The sequence below is a fragment of the Prionailurus bengalensis genome, chromosome B1, assembly GCF_016509475.1.
Source record: "Prionailurus bengalensis isolate Pbe53 chromosome B1, Fcat_Pben_1.1_paternal_pri, whole genome shotgun sequence".
Lineage (NCBI taxonomy): Eukaryota > Metazoa > Chordata > Mammalia > Carnivora > Felidae > Prionailurus > Prionailurus bengalensis.
The window spans coordinates 39971100-39988246 of NC_057344.1; the positions used below are offsets into that span (position 1 = coordinate 39971100).

The 17147-nt window shown below is 37.9% G+C and overlaps 1 protein-coding gene across 2 annotated transcripts in view; it reads right to left on the reverse strand.

The window, feature by feature from the left end:
• HOOK3 (hook microtubule tethering protein 3) overlaps positions 1–17147 on the reverse strand; it is a 116052-nt gene that overhangs the window by 13016 nt on the left and 85889 nt on the right. Inside the window, exons 16-20 of one of the 2 annotated variants that reach the window (XM_043562780.1) lie at positions 11205–11292; positions 8480–8485; positions 6526–6560; positions 3062–3144; positions 2396–2496 (exon numbers count right to left, since the gene is read on the reverse strand). In XM_043562780.1, coding sequence (XP_043418715.1) covers positions 2396–2496; positions 3062–3144; positions 6526–6560; positions 8480–8485; positions 11205–11292 — 313 coding nt within the window. The remainder of the gene's footprint in view (positions 1–2395; positions 2497–3061; positions 3145–6525; positions 6561–8479; positions 8486–11204; positions 11293–17147) is intronic. The other variant, XM_043562788.1, reaches the window with a different exon arrangement.

Sequence of the window (17147 nt, forward strand, 5' to 3'; positions counted from 1 at the left end):
TTCTTCTAAAGTGGCTTAGCTACCCTCTGTCTCTGAGAGAGCTGATCCTGACGGTTGTCACTGTGACCCGATCTCCTACTCTGCCAGTGGCTTGGTTTAGGCATGGGCATGTGATGCACTTCTAGCTGGCCTACTAGCAGTCTTCTGGGGAAGATCTTTTTGCTTTTTGGCCCAATACTTTTACTATCAAAACTGATCAAACCTAGGGAGAACTTGGGGCGCCTGGGTGGCTCAGTCGGTTGAGCGTCCGACTTCGGCTCAGGTCAGGATCTCACGGTCCGTGAGTTCGAGCCCCGCGTTGGGCTCTGTGCTGACCGCTCAGAGCCTGGAGCCTGTTTCAGATTCTGTGTCTCCCTCTCTCTCTGCCCCTCCCCTGTTCACGCTCTGTCTCTCTCTGTCTCAAAAATAAATAAACGTTAAAAAAAGAAAAAAAAAAAACCTAGGGAAAACTTGAAAGAGAGGAACAATAAAAACCCATTTCCTTTAACCCTAATTCGCCAACTGCTGCACTGCCACATTTTGTCTCCACACACACACAGACAACTTGCTTGTTTGGGAGCTCCCCCCACATCACCTTTTTTTAAATGTTTATTTTATTTACGAGAGAGAGAGAGAGAGAGAGAGAGAGAGAGAGAGAGAGAGAGAGAAAGAGGATCCAGTTCTGTGCTGCAAGCAGAAAGCCCAATGTGGGGCTTGAACCCATGAATTGTGAGATCATGACCTGAGCCAAAGTCAGATGCTTAACCGAATGAGCCACCCAGGCACCCGTGGGAGCCTATTTTAAAGTAATCAGCATGGGGCGCCCAGGTGGCTCAGTCAGTTGAACATCCAACTTTGGCTCAGGTCATGACCTCAGAATTCATGGGTTCAAGCCATGTGTCAACCCCTGTCAGGCTCTGTGCCGAGTATTGATCCTGCTTAAGATTCTCTCTCTCTAAAATAAAAATAAAAAAAAAAAAACCAGAATAAAATAATCTGCAGACCTCATGACATGTAACCCTTTAATACTTCTTGGACTAAGGATATTCTCTTACATAATCACAAGATCATCATCATCTGTAAGAAAATGAACAATTCTAGAAGTCATCACTATGGGTTCCAAATCCACATTTCCACAAGTGTCTCCAAAATGTCTTTTATAACTGCTCCTTCCACCACCAATATAGGACTCAAAGATTAACGCATTACATTTGGTACTTAGATCCCTTTGGGCTCTTTTAAATTAGAACAGCCTCTTGTTCTCCCCCATACTCAAATGCCTATTTTTGTTTTTTGTAACATTAACTTTTATCCCCAGTTCTTGATTTATCTGATGATTTCCTGAAGGTGTTATTTAATTTGTTCCAATAAACTCATTTTGCCTGGGAACTGAGTTAGGTTTAATAGGTTGCTTAGCTTCAAGTTAAATATTATGACAATGATACTCCATCAGGAGGCATAAGATGTTGGCTGTCCTACCATTAGTGTAGCTAATTTTGATTACTACTTAAGGAGGTGACTGCCACTTATTTTCTACATAAAGGAACATTTTCCTCTTGGTAACTAATAACTATTCTGTGGGGTGATCTATTTTGATCACTGCTTCTTCCTCACGCTTTTTCTTTGTCAAAGGTTTCTTTTGTTCTTCTGATAGCTCTCGGCATGAGAAGTCACTGTACATGCACTAAACTGGATGACCAGTGAAACATGATTAGAAAGTGGAGGGGCGGGGCGCCTGGGTGGCGCAGTCGGTTAAGCGTCCGACTTCAGCCAGGTCACGATCTCACGGTCCGTGAGGTCGAGCCCCGCATCAGGCTCTGAGCTGATGGCTCGGAGCCTGGAGCCTGTTTCCGATTCTGTGTCTCCCTCTCTCTCTGCCCCTCCCCCGTTCATGCTCTGTCTCTCTCTCTCTCAAAAAAAATAAATAAAAACGTTGAAAGTGGAGGGGCACCTGGGTGGCTCAGTCGGTTGAACGTCCAACTTTGGCTCGGGTCATGATCTTGTGGTTCGTGGGTTCAGGCCCCACTGCTGTCAGCATAGAGCCACTTCGGATCTTCTGTCTCTCTCTCTCTCTGCCCTTCCCCCACTCACTCTTTCTTGTTCTCTCTCTCAAAAATAAAATATTTATGGGACCCCTGGGTGGCTCAGTCGGTTAAGCGTCCAACTTTGGCTCAGGTCATGATCTTGTGGTTCTTGAGTTCGAGCTCCACATCAGGCTCTGTGCTGACAGCTCAGAGCCTGGAGCCTGGAGCCTGGAGCCTGCTTGGAATTCTGTGTCTCCCTGTCTCTCTCTGCCCCTCCACTAGTCACACTCTATCTCTCTCTCAAAAATAAACACTAAGAAAATAAAGAAAGAATAAACACTTAAAAAAAAGAAGAAGAAAGTGGAGTGAGATGCCCAGAAACTCATACTTACACTTTTGGCTTTCTCTAAGTATTTTTTATATCGTTCTTCCATTTGTTTCATTTCCTCTTCTTTCTTTCGTAAAGCTTCTTGCAGTTCTTCAATTTTTAAGGCTACAGATGGGGGGGGGGGGAATTAGTGTTTAATGGGCACAAAGTTTCAGTTTGGGAGGATGAAAAAGTTCTGGAAATATTGGTTGCACAACAATGTGAATGTACTTAGTGTCACTGAACTATATAATTAAGAAAAGTTAAATTGGTCATTTTTTTTATGTGATGTAGATTTTACCACAGTGGGGAAAAAAAAGTCTGTGTCCTGCTCCACACAAAAGAATTAATAGGCTACCTACATGTGTAAATATCAAAAGCAGTCAAAATCTGGCTGACTTACATGCAACTTTACTATGAAAATAGCTAGTTTCATAAAATATTCATTAGCATCCATAGTTAAGGAAAAACTCAAAAGTATAATCAGAAATAATCTGAAGATGATTATATACTCTGTAAATAAGACAAATTTTTTAATTGCTAGGATATGTAACAGGACCTATTTCTGAAAGAATTTTATATAAACTTATTACTAGGGTAATGCCTGGCTAACGAATTTAAACTATGCTAATTAGTAATATGTCAACTATACTTCAATTAAAAACAACTATGCTAATTAGGAAAAACTCACAGCTGTTATTAAATCGTGGCTCAAGATCTTCAATAATGGCTCTCTTCTTCTGCAATTCATTATTGGCTTCATGCAGCTTCTCCCTGCAACAAAATATATAACACACTGTCACCTACTACTGGTTCGTGTTTTTCTCCACTTGAAAGATTTAAGTTCTTTATTCTTGGGATACACTTGCATAGCACACAAGTGCTATGAAACAAAAAAGGATAAAAAGCGTAATCCAACATGAATTAAAACACACACACAAAATAGGCAAAAAAAATAGAGACAAAAATCTCAGACTTTGAAAGTTATCATTTCTTTTACAGAAACATGCACAAGAAGGTACAAAGAATTTAGTGATCTTCATCTTCTAGGAGTAAGTATATTATAAAAATTAATTTAAAACTTTACAGAGGTTTTACAATGCAAAATCTTATTCTAAAAAGTAAAGTTCTAAAAATACAAATTAACAGAAAGAACACAATCCTCCAATAAAAAAGAATTAATGATACATGCACCCACCAGGATAGATTCCACAGAATAATGGTGACCATAGTAAGTCAGATACAAAGGGTAGTGCTGTAGGATCCTTTTTTTTAATGTTTATTTTTGAGAGAGAGAGACAGACAGAGAGCCGGAGAGGGGCAGAGAGAGCGGGAGACACAGAATCTGAAGCAGACTCCAGGCTCTGAGCTGTCAGCACAGAGCCTGAAGCAGGGCCAAATTTGTGAACCACAAGATCATAACCTGAGCCAAAGTTGGACGCTTAACCAACTGAGCCACCCAGGAGCCCCTGTAGGATTCCTTTTATATGAAGTTCAGAAAGTGTCAAAACTAATGAAAGGTGATAAGAGAGCAGCATAGTGGCTAGTTTGCGGATGGAATCAATTAGATGGGAAAACGAAGAGTCCAGGGAGTTGCTGGAAGTATTCTACATGTTGATTTGGGTTACCTTTATATTGTAGGAAAACATTCATCAAGCTCTAGACTTAGGAACTTAGAACTTGTGTACTTTATGTAAGTTATATTCCAAAACAAAAGTAAAAAGTGAACAGAAAGTTTCTTCCTGGTAGTTATATAATATGCATAATTCTGGCACTTTATGAGAGGGGAAAAAAGGCTGCACAAATTGGAAAACACAGGGAAAAAAAGCTAAGAAGAAAACAGCACTATGTTAAGTCTATTCCTGTTTTTTCCTACATATAATACTTTAATAAATTAGTATCTTTTAAACAAATTCTTTGAGAATGTGATATATCTAGATAAATAATAAATATATAGTTTAAAGAATAAGAAAACTTAACCTAGTAAAGAAACAGGTTATGAGACAAATTATCACAGAACCTTAGGGAACCCAAGCCCAGAATTTTCACCTTTCTCCTGATTTTTGTGTAAGACTTTGTGTGCATTCCTGAACAATATACTGCTGAATTTTGCCCGATTTTACTTTATACATTATACTGTATGTATTGCTCTTGTGACTTCCATCTTTAACACTGTGCTCTCAAGATTCATGTATGTTGGTGTGTTGGCCCTAAGTTACATATTTTACCACATTGTTTGAATCTACTTCATTCTATCTATCATTTTACAATTGGTGGCATTTGTATTGTTTCTACTTTTCTATGATTACAACGTACTTTCTTACATTCTTCTACATGTTTCCTGATAGATGGTAACAGCATTTCTAGGAATCTAGGGCTTATACAGGGAGCAGAACTGATGGGTCACAGGATAGGTGCATGTTCAGTTTACTAAGTAAATCAATGTATAGTCTTACCATCAGTGGATTAGAACTACCATTACCCAACAGCTTTGGCAATTCTTAGTATGTCGGACTTTTAAATTTTACCAACTTGGTATGTGTAAATCAGCCTCCACTGCAGGTATAAATGTGCATGAGAATGACCATTTGAAATGTCTATGGACCCTGTTGTGGAATGAATTGTATCTCCCAAAAAAGATATAGTGAAGTCTTAACTCCCAGTACCTGTGAATGTAACATCATTTGAAAATACCATCTTTGCAGATATAATTAGTTAAGATGAGATCATAATGAATCAGGGTGGGCCCTAAATCCAATGACTGATGTCCTTATTAGAAGGCCATGTGAAGATAAAACAGACAGAGAGAAGAATGCCATGTGAAGACGGAGATAGAATGATGTGTCTATATGCCAGAGAACACAAAGGACTGCTAGCAGTCATCATGAAGAGGGGTATGGAACAGATTCTCTCTTAGAACCTCCAGAAGGAATCACTTCCTTGATTTTAGACTTCTAGTCTTAAGAATTGGTAGAGAATAAATTTCTGCTTTTTTTAGCCACCCAGGCTGTAGTAATTTGTTGTGGCAGCCACAGGAAACTAACATAGGCCTCATTATCACTAATAAATTCTTTTAGATGAAGATATTTACCATGTAAATGAACACAGAACAATGGTCAGTTTTATGAAACAACAGGTACTCCACTTTTTTTGCAATAAAGAAATGGGAATAAGAAAAGGACAGAATTCAGGCTCTAGGTAACCTCACAATGGCTAGAAAGTACCATTTTCTGTCTACTAGTACATTAAGAATCTGCCCATTGTTAGACTTGCCAGCAAGTGTCCATTGCTAGGATTATCTCACTTTTCTCATGTTAAAAAAAAAATTGGAGGTGCCTGGGTGGCTCAGATGGTTACACTTCCAATTCTTCATTTCAGCTCAGGTTATGATATCACGGTTTGTGAGTTCAAGCCCCACATCGTGCTCTGTGCTGACAGTGCAGAGCCTGCTTGGGATTCTCTCTCTTCCTCTCTCTCTGTCCCTCCCCTGCTCGCTGGCTCTCTCTCAAAATAAATAAATAAACAAAAAATTTTTGAAAAAATTTATTTCATGGTTAGATTAAAAAGTCATTTTCAGATGTATTTGCAATTGAAGGATATGTTTGCAAATCTGCTACTGATAGCTTTGTACTACTTTAAAACTTTACTTCAAAAGAAAGATTCAGCTGGCTATACTCTAGGGCTGGCAAACTACAGTCTGTGGGCCAAATTCAGCCTGCTGCCTGTTTTAGTATAAAGTTTTATTGGAATAGTCACATCAGTTTATAGTCAGTCTATGGCTGCTTTCAGATTACAGAGCTAAGTGATTGTGGCACAGACCATGGCTTGCAAAAGCTCTCTGGCCCTTTACAGAAAAAGGTTTCTGCCTCCTGATCTAGATTGTCTCAAACTCCTCACTATAGTTAGTTATAAATACTATCACAAAGATGTAAAACCCAGGAATCTTATTTGAGAAAACAGTTCTAAAGCAGTAATTGCTTTGATTTAAGGACCTTGGATTGAGATGACCCTTTAGACACTATTAACATGTCTTATAATTTCCCTTATCTTCAGGGGCCACCTGTGCCATGGCCTAGACACTCCGTAACCATCTAACAAAATACTTCTATTTCACTAGAAAATAGGATAATGAGACTCAACAGCTTTTATACTTACAGATGTTCTTCAAGCTTCTTTTTTAGAAGAACTGACTGAAAATGGAAAATAAAGAAGTTTATTTAACATTTTAACTAATAAATTATTTTTTTAAAATAAAGAGTACAGTAGTAACCAACTCTGAATAAATTCTCAGTAAGTTCTCTTGTCAAAGAGCTCAAAACACACAATGTACCTAGGTCTATTTCTTTTTGGTTAGAGAGAGAGCAGCCCCTGATTGATAGCAATTGGTATAAAATACCCAGGAACTGCATATCTGAAATCTCTATAGTCATGAGGGTCAGGAGGAAATGACTGAGAAGACCATTTATATATAGACCTAATATTCTTGGAGTCAACAGGCAGGTAGCTAGACCTCTAGTAACTCTAATGGACTTTTTCCCAGGGCATGTGGCTAAGTCGGTTAAGTATCTGACTTTGGCTAAGGTCATGATCTCATGGTTCATGAGTTCAAGCCCCACATGGGGCTCTCTGTTGTCAGTGTAGAGCCTACTTTGGATCCTCTGTCTCCCTCTTTCTCTGCCTCTTCCTTGCCTGCATACATGCATTCTCTCTTTCAAAAATAAATAAACATTAAAAAAAAATAACAGATTTTTCCCTAACATATTCTTTATCTACTGTATAATTTCCTTGTATCATGATAGATACTGGGATTAACTTCCATAAATACTGACTCACTCCGAGATTTCTGAATATGCACACAAATAATTTATGTGATGGTATGGGAATGTGAAGGATGGCATATGCACAGAATTTAATGGACTGAAGAACACGGCTTTGGCTGAGTATTTTAAAAAAATTCTCCTAAAAAGCAGATCAGAATTGACCTAAAAACAAAAAATAATGGCATTCTACATAGGACCACTAGGTTTCATTATGCTTGTAGGGCACATATTATTAATGAATTCTATCAAACATTCCATTTTGAGATAAATTCAGCCAAACCCAGTTAATAAAACAAACCCAGCTTATAAAACAAACTGTCCAATCAGCCAATAGCAGCAGTGAGGGGTGAAAAAACCTCACATTAAGTTCTTTGATTTTCAGTCACCTTATTTAATAACGATTACTATAATTATTCATTTAATTCAAGTCCATTGTAACACAGCTCTGGAATTTATCCAATTCGCTTCTTTGCTCAGTATATTAACTAGAGCAAGATCAGTGGACTATAAGGTCCTCTATCAGTGCTTCCCCCAAATATAAAAAAAAGGGACTAACCTATTAACTTTCAATTATTGCTTGTTCCTTCTTTAGTACAGAGAATAAAGTGAACATATTTTCTAAATACTTTAACTGCAACTTTGCATTTGTGTTTTGACTGGAATTTCGCAAAATTAGTTTTAACGGAGATAATACACAATAATTACCTCATGAATGGTTAATATACCAGACACTGTGTATAGTGTGTACTGTGTACAGACTGTCGCACGCAGTCTCATGTTAATCTCACAATGTGAGCAATGTTAGCCCCATCTTATAGGTGAGGGAGGTAAGACTGGGGAGACATTCAGTGATTTCAAGTGGCAGACCCAAAATTAACACCCAGGTCGGCCAGACTCCAAAGTTTATACATGGTCTTTACTTCCATGTTTTCGATGCTCCAGCACTTCTCCACTAAAGACTGTTACTATTAAAGTAGTGGCAGGAGGCCAGTTACTATTTGCCATAGGAAAATAGCTTCAATGTGATTTATAAAAGGGGGTAGAACAGAAGTGGGATGGTAAAAAAATAAGAGCAGAGGTTTTTTGGTTTGACTTGTTTTCAATATCCTCTTAAATATCTTAAGTGTAAAGGGCATAAACCTATAAGGCAATAATATTGGTATATTCATTTTCCATAAAATTTGCATCACTTTACATACAAATTTAATACCATCAACTGTGATGGAAGAGAATGTACATAAATCAAAAAGTTGCTCAATATATAGAAATGAATAGGAAGCCATACTTACAATAGCCTTTTGAGCAGAAACCATGCCAAGAGACAGAGAGGACATATTAGTATGAAGCAAACACAGCAGCCAATAGAAGGAACGATTTAGTAATTCATGAATAGAAGTAAAAGTTATGCATTTTTTTTTTTCAAAAATGTACAGTTTTCTTTCTTCTATGGTGTCCTCATCCTGTCTCGTTCTCTGGAGTTTTATACAATGTGGCTAGCTCAAATTATCCATATGACTGGATATAACAATGTTTTTCTGCTTCCATGCTAAAAATAAATGACATAAAAATAATAATAAAAATGTGTAAACCATCCTACTCTGACTTAAGGTCACATGAAAGGACTGATAACAGGAAATAGGCAGGAATTATAATGTTCTCCAGAGAGGACCAGTTCCACTGGGCAGGTTGTCCTACATACTACATACTCTGGAGACGCAATGCCGTAAGGTAGTGAAAGAGAAGATGAAAGCATCAAACATTTGCTGGGGGAAAGAACCACATACTTTCTCCACACCATTTTGAGGCATATCAGAGAAAGTTCCTATTGGAATAGGAACTCTGAGGAAATATCTAAGAATTTAGAGCAAGACATTTAGAATCTGGGCAGTCAAATAAATGGACTAACTTATGCAAATAGTACTTTTAGGGCCAGGATCTCACTTCTGAAATATGTTCTCTTAAAGTGATGGCACAGAGCATATTTAATTAGATTTGATTACCACAGTGATATCTAAATCAGGCTACACAAAATTATTTTTTACAGAATAAATTTCCTCTGTGTCTCTGAGTAAGAGAATCAAGCCTGTACAATGGCTATCGCTATAACACTAAAGTAGAGCTGATACTGATGTTCTGCCACTCTTACTTCCTATGTACCACATGCCCTTCCCCTTTCTACCATAACAAATCAACAAAAAGTCTCCTCAAAGTTTTAGAGACCAAAACAAAGTCTATGTTTACCTCAGTTTAAGGGACCCAGTGATTTCACTGAAGAAATCACTTTGGTTCATCTCTAAGAACTTAGCTGGGCTTCCTAATACTTTAATACACTAATGGTGGTTTTGCTTCACCTCTTCCTGGTTTAGCATTCTGGATTAAAAGTATGTTTAATCAAGTATGTTTATGACATTTCAAACTAGTTCTATTTTAATAAGGGAATAAGGTAGGTTGGATGTTGGTTACAATTTTAGGAACTAGGAATCAATCTGGGATCTAAGAAAGACTATCAACACATTAATTAAAGGATAAACTAAAACCACCGATCTTAGAGGATACTGTCAATAGAAGACAGACACATGTTTATGAAACTCCTAAAATTAGGTCAATAATGAGCTTTTTGTATCTAATATTTGGAGGTTTTGAGTAATATACTGATTTAATACCCCTTTTTTGGTTCCTTTTGTTTTTATGCCCTCTTATATTTATAAGGCTAGAAAGAAATGATAGATCTGTAGTTCTGACATTCTCCAAAAAGACTACCAATGGAAGCAACTGTGTAGGTTTATACTCAAAGGCCAGAGTTTATAGCAAATTATGCCAGCAATAATAAAAAAGAACCAACTGAAGCAAAGATTAAACTATTTTTGAATACTTTATTGTTGTAATTCTACTGTATACTGCTTATTAAATGTAAAAGATGTGGAAAATTTAATTTATTTGCACTTTCATCAGAGACTGACTATTATGTGCTACAGAAGCACTGTGATAGACAGTGAGCATGAGAAGATGAAAGTCCATCTAGTTCCTGGCTTAATGCATTTACGATATTCTAGTGTGAGCGTGCCATTCAAGCAGGCAAGGCTATGACAGACATGCAGTACTCTGCATAAGAGAATATAAAAAGAAGGTCAGTGAACTTATATTGAGTGGGGCAGTGCTGGGGATAATAAGAGGGATTCAGAAATCCAGAGGTGGTAATTTCTAGGAATAACACTATTTTTAAAAATATCAATTATACATAAAAATTTCTGGGGCGCCTGGGTGGCTCAGTCGGTTAAGTGTCCGACTTCGGCTCAGGTCATGATTTCACGGTCCGTGGGTTCGAGCCCCGCGTCGGGCTCTGTGCTGACAGCTCAGAGCCTGGAGCCCGTTTCAGATTCTGTGCCTCCCTCTCTCTCTGTCCCTCCCCTGTTCATGCTCTGTCTCTCTCTGTCTCAAAAATAAATAAACGTTAAAAAAAAAAATTAAAAAAAAAATTTATATTTGAACATACTAAATTTGTACAGCATTTTTGTTGTTGATGACCAGAGGGAAAAACCCTGTACTCTGAATACTGAGAGGAGTACATTTAAAACACAAAGCCTCAGGGAGCCTGGCTTGCTCAGTCGGAAGAGCATGTGACTCTAGCTCTCAGAGTCGTGAGTTTGAGCCCCACGATGGGTGTAGAGGCAACTTAAATGAATAAATAAATAAAAACTTAAAAAAAAAAAAATCCTAGCTTCTCTACTCTGTAAATCAAACAAACAAAAACCCCACAAAGTGAATTCCTTAGTTAATAACTACAAATAAACTTCTAATTCCCAGCAGAAGGATTCTAAAACAGACAATGAAGTACTGTCTGGTCCTTTTCACAAGGAACATTAGTAAAAGGAAAACACTGTTTTGTTTTTTTTTTTCTATAACAAATATAATTATAAATTATTTTGACAGAGACCATCAAAAAAAAATAAAAGTTATAGCTTTTCTTAACATTGTGAAACTTTTGGACCATACTCAGTTCACATTAAAACTTACATCTTCTGCTTTTGAGCCTTGATCCTGTAAAGATTTTTGCAGTTCTTCAACTTGTGACTGTACTTCCAGAAGTCTTTGATTCACCAGCCTAGAAATCAAACATATATTAATTTGTCAAGTTCAGACTTACTTATACCTTCTCCCTTGGTTTTCATATTGGTTAGAGACACAGTATAATTAGCAACACAAAGCTAAGATAGTAGTGCAGCTCACTGTTCAGATTATTTTTTGTTTTACTTGAAATTAAAAAAAAAAGTTTATTTTTGAGAAAGAGTGTTTCTGCGTAAGTGAGGGAGGGGCAGAGAGAGGGGTACAGAGGATCCAAAGCAGGCTCCACACTGACAGCAGACAGCCTGATGCAGGGCTCAAACTCATGAACCATGAGACTGTGACCTGAGCAACAAACTCAGACACTTAATGACTGAGCCACCCAGGTGCCCCTTACTTGAAATTTCTATGATGATTTCAAATATGGTATTTAAGTGGACATATCTTGTCATACCAGTATACTTATGCATATCTAATTACCTGAAATTCACTTCAATACATGTTTATTCACACTATGTGTCATGTACCATGCTCAGCATGGTGTTAAAAGATCCCTGTACTCAAGGAATTTAGTGGGGAAGCAAAATGTTAAAATACAAGATAAATACCTCAACATATCACATAGAGGTACAAAAAAGAATAATGATTGCTCAAAGCAGCAAGAATTAAATCTAATTGTATGGGGGAGTTAGGCTTGACTGAACTGAGACTAGAACAATAAATAAAACACTTAAGTGATTAAGGATGGAAAGGGGATTTAAGACAGAGAATTCATCATGTCCAAAGCACACAGAACTATGAGGGGGCACAGTGAGTTCAAAAATGGCATGTCTAGAGCCTACTTAAAATTTAAAAAAAAAATTCTATTTTTTTTTCAATGTTTATTTATTTTTGAGAGAGAGAGAGAGAGAGAGAGAGAGAGAGAGAGAGAGAGAGAGAGACAGAGTGCGAGCAGGGGGAGGGGCCATGAGAAAGGGAGACACATAATCCAAAGTAGGCTCCAGGTTCTGAGCTGTCAACATAGAGCTGGACATGGGGCTCCAACTCACAAACCATCAGATCACGATCATGACCTGAGCCAAAGTCAGATGCTTAACTGACTGAGCCACCCCGGTGTCCCCCTCCCCAATATTGTTTAAGTATGGGGGTGTCATTCAGTTGGTACTGTGTGTGACTCTTGATCTCAGGGTTGTGAGTTAAGCCCCACATTAGATCTGGAGTCTACTTAAAATTAAAATTAAAATTAAAATAGGTAAAGTTAAAATTAAAATAGGTAATAAAAAAAATTCCTTAAGAATGGCATGTCTATGAGGGGAACAATGGCTAGATGAAACCAGAGAAGAGGAGAGGTTGTTGAGTACAGCCTTACATGAAATGTGTATTTAGAACTTATCCTATGATCTGGCCTGAAATCTGGCTGAATAACTCAGCCTTTAAGAATGTTGATTCTGGACCTCATACATCCTCTAAGTCATTATGATGCAACACTCAGTATACCAGCCTGGTTCTCTAGGTCTTGGGATTCCTCCTTGGAATCTTTGAAGGATTGCCAGAGGGTGAGACTTAATCAAAAATAGTTTACAAAGATAACATTGATTTGAGGATGGAAGATGTTATTAAAAAGGTCAAAGTGAAGGCATGAAGACCGGAAGGAGACTACTACACTTATTACTAAATATGCCTGAAAGAGGAGGGAACAAGGATGAAATATATCTAAAAGGCAAAAGAATACAAGGATTAAAAAATAACACTCAGAATTCTGGTTTGAGCTTTTGGAAAACATTTCCTGAGAAGGAGAATATAGGAGAAGCAGGTTGCTAAATGAAGGTAAGCTCATTTTGTAGTTGTTGAAAATGCAGCACCTTGAGTTATCTGTCAAACAGCTGTATCTCTGCATCTGAAGCACAAAGAGAAATCTGAGTTGAAAAGATAGATGTGAGAGCCATTTGGAGTTAACAGAAGCCTTGAACAAAAATAATATCGATTAGAAAGAATGTAAAGAAGAGTAGAAAAGAGGAACAAAGATGGTCCATGGCAGATCACCAACCAGAGGGTAGAAAGAGGAACATCACCCTGAAGAGAAGTAGGAGAAACATAAGAGAGGTATTTTAACTGAAATTTTAAAAAGTTTAAGGAAGGGGAGGATGATCAACAACAATGAATACAACAGACACGAGGAAAGATAAAATTTTGAATGCTCCCACTGGATTGGCCATTTACAAGATGACTGGTTATTTTAGTAGGAAATACTTTAGTGGAATGGTAGAAGCCAGACTATCTCAAATTAAGGACAAAACAGGGCAATGAACATTTAGAATCTAAACAGCCAGAAAATTCAATAAGCATTTTTTTTTTTTACTAAACAAACTGTAAGAAATTCTTCCCATAAATGTTACAGTTCTATAATTAGTGACAATCACATTGAAAATTCAATCAAATCTATGATAATAACTAATGTTTTTCACATCAAGGAACAGAAAATCTAGGTGCTTTTTATTTATTTTATTTATTTTCTTAAAGTTTATTTATTTTTGGGGGGTAAGGGGCAGAGCAAGAAGGAGAGAAAGAATCCCAAGCAGGCTCCATGCTCCATAACTGTGCAATCACAACCTAAGATCGTGAGATCTTGACCTGAGATCAAGAGTTGGATGCTTTACCAATTGAACCACGCCGGCACCCCTCGGTGTTTTTTAAATAGTGAAGGAATTATATGAAAATCCATATTCAATATGGGGAGATATACAAATACATTACTAGTGACACTGTAACTTTGTTCAATCTTTTCAGAAAGTAATATGGAAATATATTTCAAACCATTAGAGTATTTCAACCATCCATTTGGCCATTTTTGAAATTATTTAGTCAACAAATACTGTAAGCCTATTAGGCCTTGGTAAATGCCATATATAATAAGTCTACCAAGATGTTCCTTGGAAGTATTTGAAAACAACACAAATTTTCAGTAATGGGGAATAGACAAGCAAATACCCCAAACATTAATGGGGAATAAACAAACAAAAGTGTGAAGTATTTACACACATACAAGTATGAAGCTATGTAAACATATGAGCTCACCTTTTTTCAAAAAAATGCAAACTTCAAAAAGCCAAAATAAATGAGGACTCTAATACCTACTTCATGGTGCTGTTTAGAAAAGTAAGGTATTATATAGTGTCTAGTGCAGTACCTGTACAGAGCAGGCACTCTATAAGTGTGAATTGCTTCTACTTATTTTCTCTCCCTTCAGAAGTTTAGTTAACATATTAATTAAAATCTACTTACATATAATTTTCAAGGGTGTACAGAAAGAGGATGAGCTTGCAATCACAATATACTCTGGGCAGGAAGGGAACAAGGTCACGTATGCTTTGAGAAACCTCCCTGAGTGAGGGTCAGCAGGTATTACAGATTTTTAAAATGCCAACTTGCTGAGAAAACTAATTGGAAAGGACTTTAGAGGTTTACTATAAACCTTTCCTTCTGACAGACAATGTACCGGTGCTGAACAAATTGTGTTTAAGTTAAAAGATTCAGTGGAACTCAAGTTTCTTTGTACTAGTCTAATGCTGTACGCTTGTAAGAGATTAAGTTAGAGACAAGGTCATCTACTTACTTATTAAACTCAGTAAGAACTAACTAATCCTGAAGAGAAAAAAATGCTCTGCAGGAGAAAGAAAAAATAAGTTTTGCAAACACGGAAAAAGATAACTTGGCAAGAAAGAGTATGGATGGGGTGCCTGGCTAGCTCAGTCAATGGAGCGTGCAGCTCTTGATCTTGGGTTGTGACTTCAAGCCCCACAGTGGGTATAGAGATTGCTTAAAAATAAAATCTTTTATTTTTATTATTTTTTTTAAATAAAATCTTTTAAAAAAGAAAGGCAGGAAGGGAAGGAAGGGAGGGGGAGAAGAAGGGGAAGGGAAGGGAAGGGAAAGAGAAAGAGGAAGTAAGGAAAGAAGGAAAGAAGGAAGGAAGGAAGGAAGGAAGGAAGGAAGGAAGGCAGGCAGGCAGGCAGGTTTAGATAGAGGCTCTGAATTCAGGCAGCCTGGGTCTAAGCCCAAATTCCCTCACCAATAAAACTTTAATAAAGATAAGACTACATATTTAAAATAAATAGCACAATGTTTGGAACAGACAAAAGCTAATAAACATTAACTGCTATTATTAATATTATTATTGTTATAGGTTATGGATGGTCATACTATAAATGTAAGTTATCAGTACTGTAATTCAGGAAATAGTTCTGCTAGGAAAATGGCAGAGTAGGAGGACCATGACTAAGCTCATTGTGGCCCACAGCTACAACTAGGTAACATTCACATCAGTGTAAATAACCTAGAAAATGACCCGAGGACTGGCAGAACAAACTTCACAACTAAAGGTAGGGAAGAGGCCATATGGAAGAAGGTGGCAAGGGCAAAGCCACGGTCTGGGAGTGAAACAGACCATGACTGTCTGTGGCGGGGAGGGAGCCAGAGAGAGAAAACAGACTTTCAAAATATTTGACTTTGAAAGTTAGAGGGGCCAAATTTTATGAGTTCTTAAAACCAGCAGGACTTATTAAAGCCTGGAATTTTAAAAACTGGTGAGCTTGGTTCTGGTAGAGACCTGAGTGCATTAGGAAGTGGTGCCCCAGTCTGTAAAGAGACAGCATGACCAACAGCAGTGTAAGTAAATACAGCAGAGAACCAGCAGTTTGAGGGCAGATGAGAGGGAGAGTGATTTGTCCATCTCAGAATGTGGCCTAGAGAGACACGGATCACGCAGACACCCCTCCAGGAACAAGGAGCTGGTAGTCACCATTTCCCTTTCCCTGTCCCAGAGCATAAACACACATCACCACTCCTATCTAACTTCTTTGCACCAAGCACTGCTCCTGATGTTCTGCCCTTCCCAGTCATGCTCCCCTTAGTCCCTCCCAGCACTGTAGGTCCCCTTCCTCCAGAAGATAGTGCAAACCCTGCCAACACCACATCTCCCAACCCACATGTTTCGTGGGGCAGTCCTCATTTTCAAAGCACACCATTGCACATTAAAATGCACCCCACCCCTGCTGGGGACCAAACACTGTCCACAATATGCAAAGAGAGCCTCTACAGACAAATGACTGAAGGACAAAAAGGTCAAGACACAACAGCAGGGTACACACAAAAGACTCCTTGAAGTGCCAAGCCCTGGGGAACAGGGGACACTGCACTGCAAGACACCACAGGACCTCTTCTTCATAAGGCTATTATCATTAAAAGTAAGAGAAGTAGCTGACTTTCTGAACAAAAACAGACACAGAAAACAAAATGAAATGAGAAGACAGAGAAATGTTTCCCAAATGTAAGAACAGGACCACACCACAGCAAGAGACCAAAGCAAAGTAGACACATATAATATGCCTGATAGGGAATTTAAGGTAATGATCATAAAGATATTCACTGGACTTGAGAAAAGCATGGAGGACATCAGTGAGACCCTTAACAAAGAGATAAAAAAATGACTTATCAGAAGGGTGTCTGGGTGGCTCAATCAGTTAAGTGTCTGACTCTTGATTTCACGTTAGGTCATTATCTGGAAGGTGGTGGGATCGAGCCCTGTGCGGGGCTCTGTGTGACAGCATGGAGCCTGCTTGGGATTCTCTCTCAAAATAAACTTTTAAAAAAAAAATGACTAATCAGAGATGAAGTATACAATAAATGAAATTAAAAATACACTTGATGGAATAAATAGCAGGCTAGATGACTTGAAAGACACAGTAATGGGAAATAACCAAGCTAAGCAAACGAGAGGAAAGAAAATTAAGCAAATGGAGAACAGTCACAGGGAACTCAGTGACTCCATCAAACATAACATCCACATTATAGGGATCTCAGAAGAAGAAAAGAGAGATAAGGGGGCAGACAATTTAT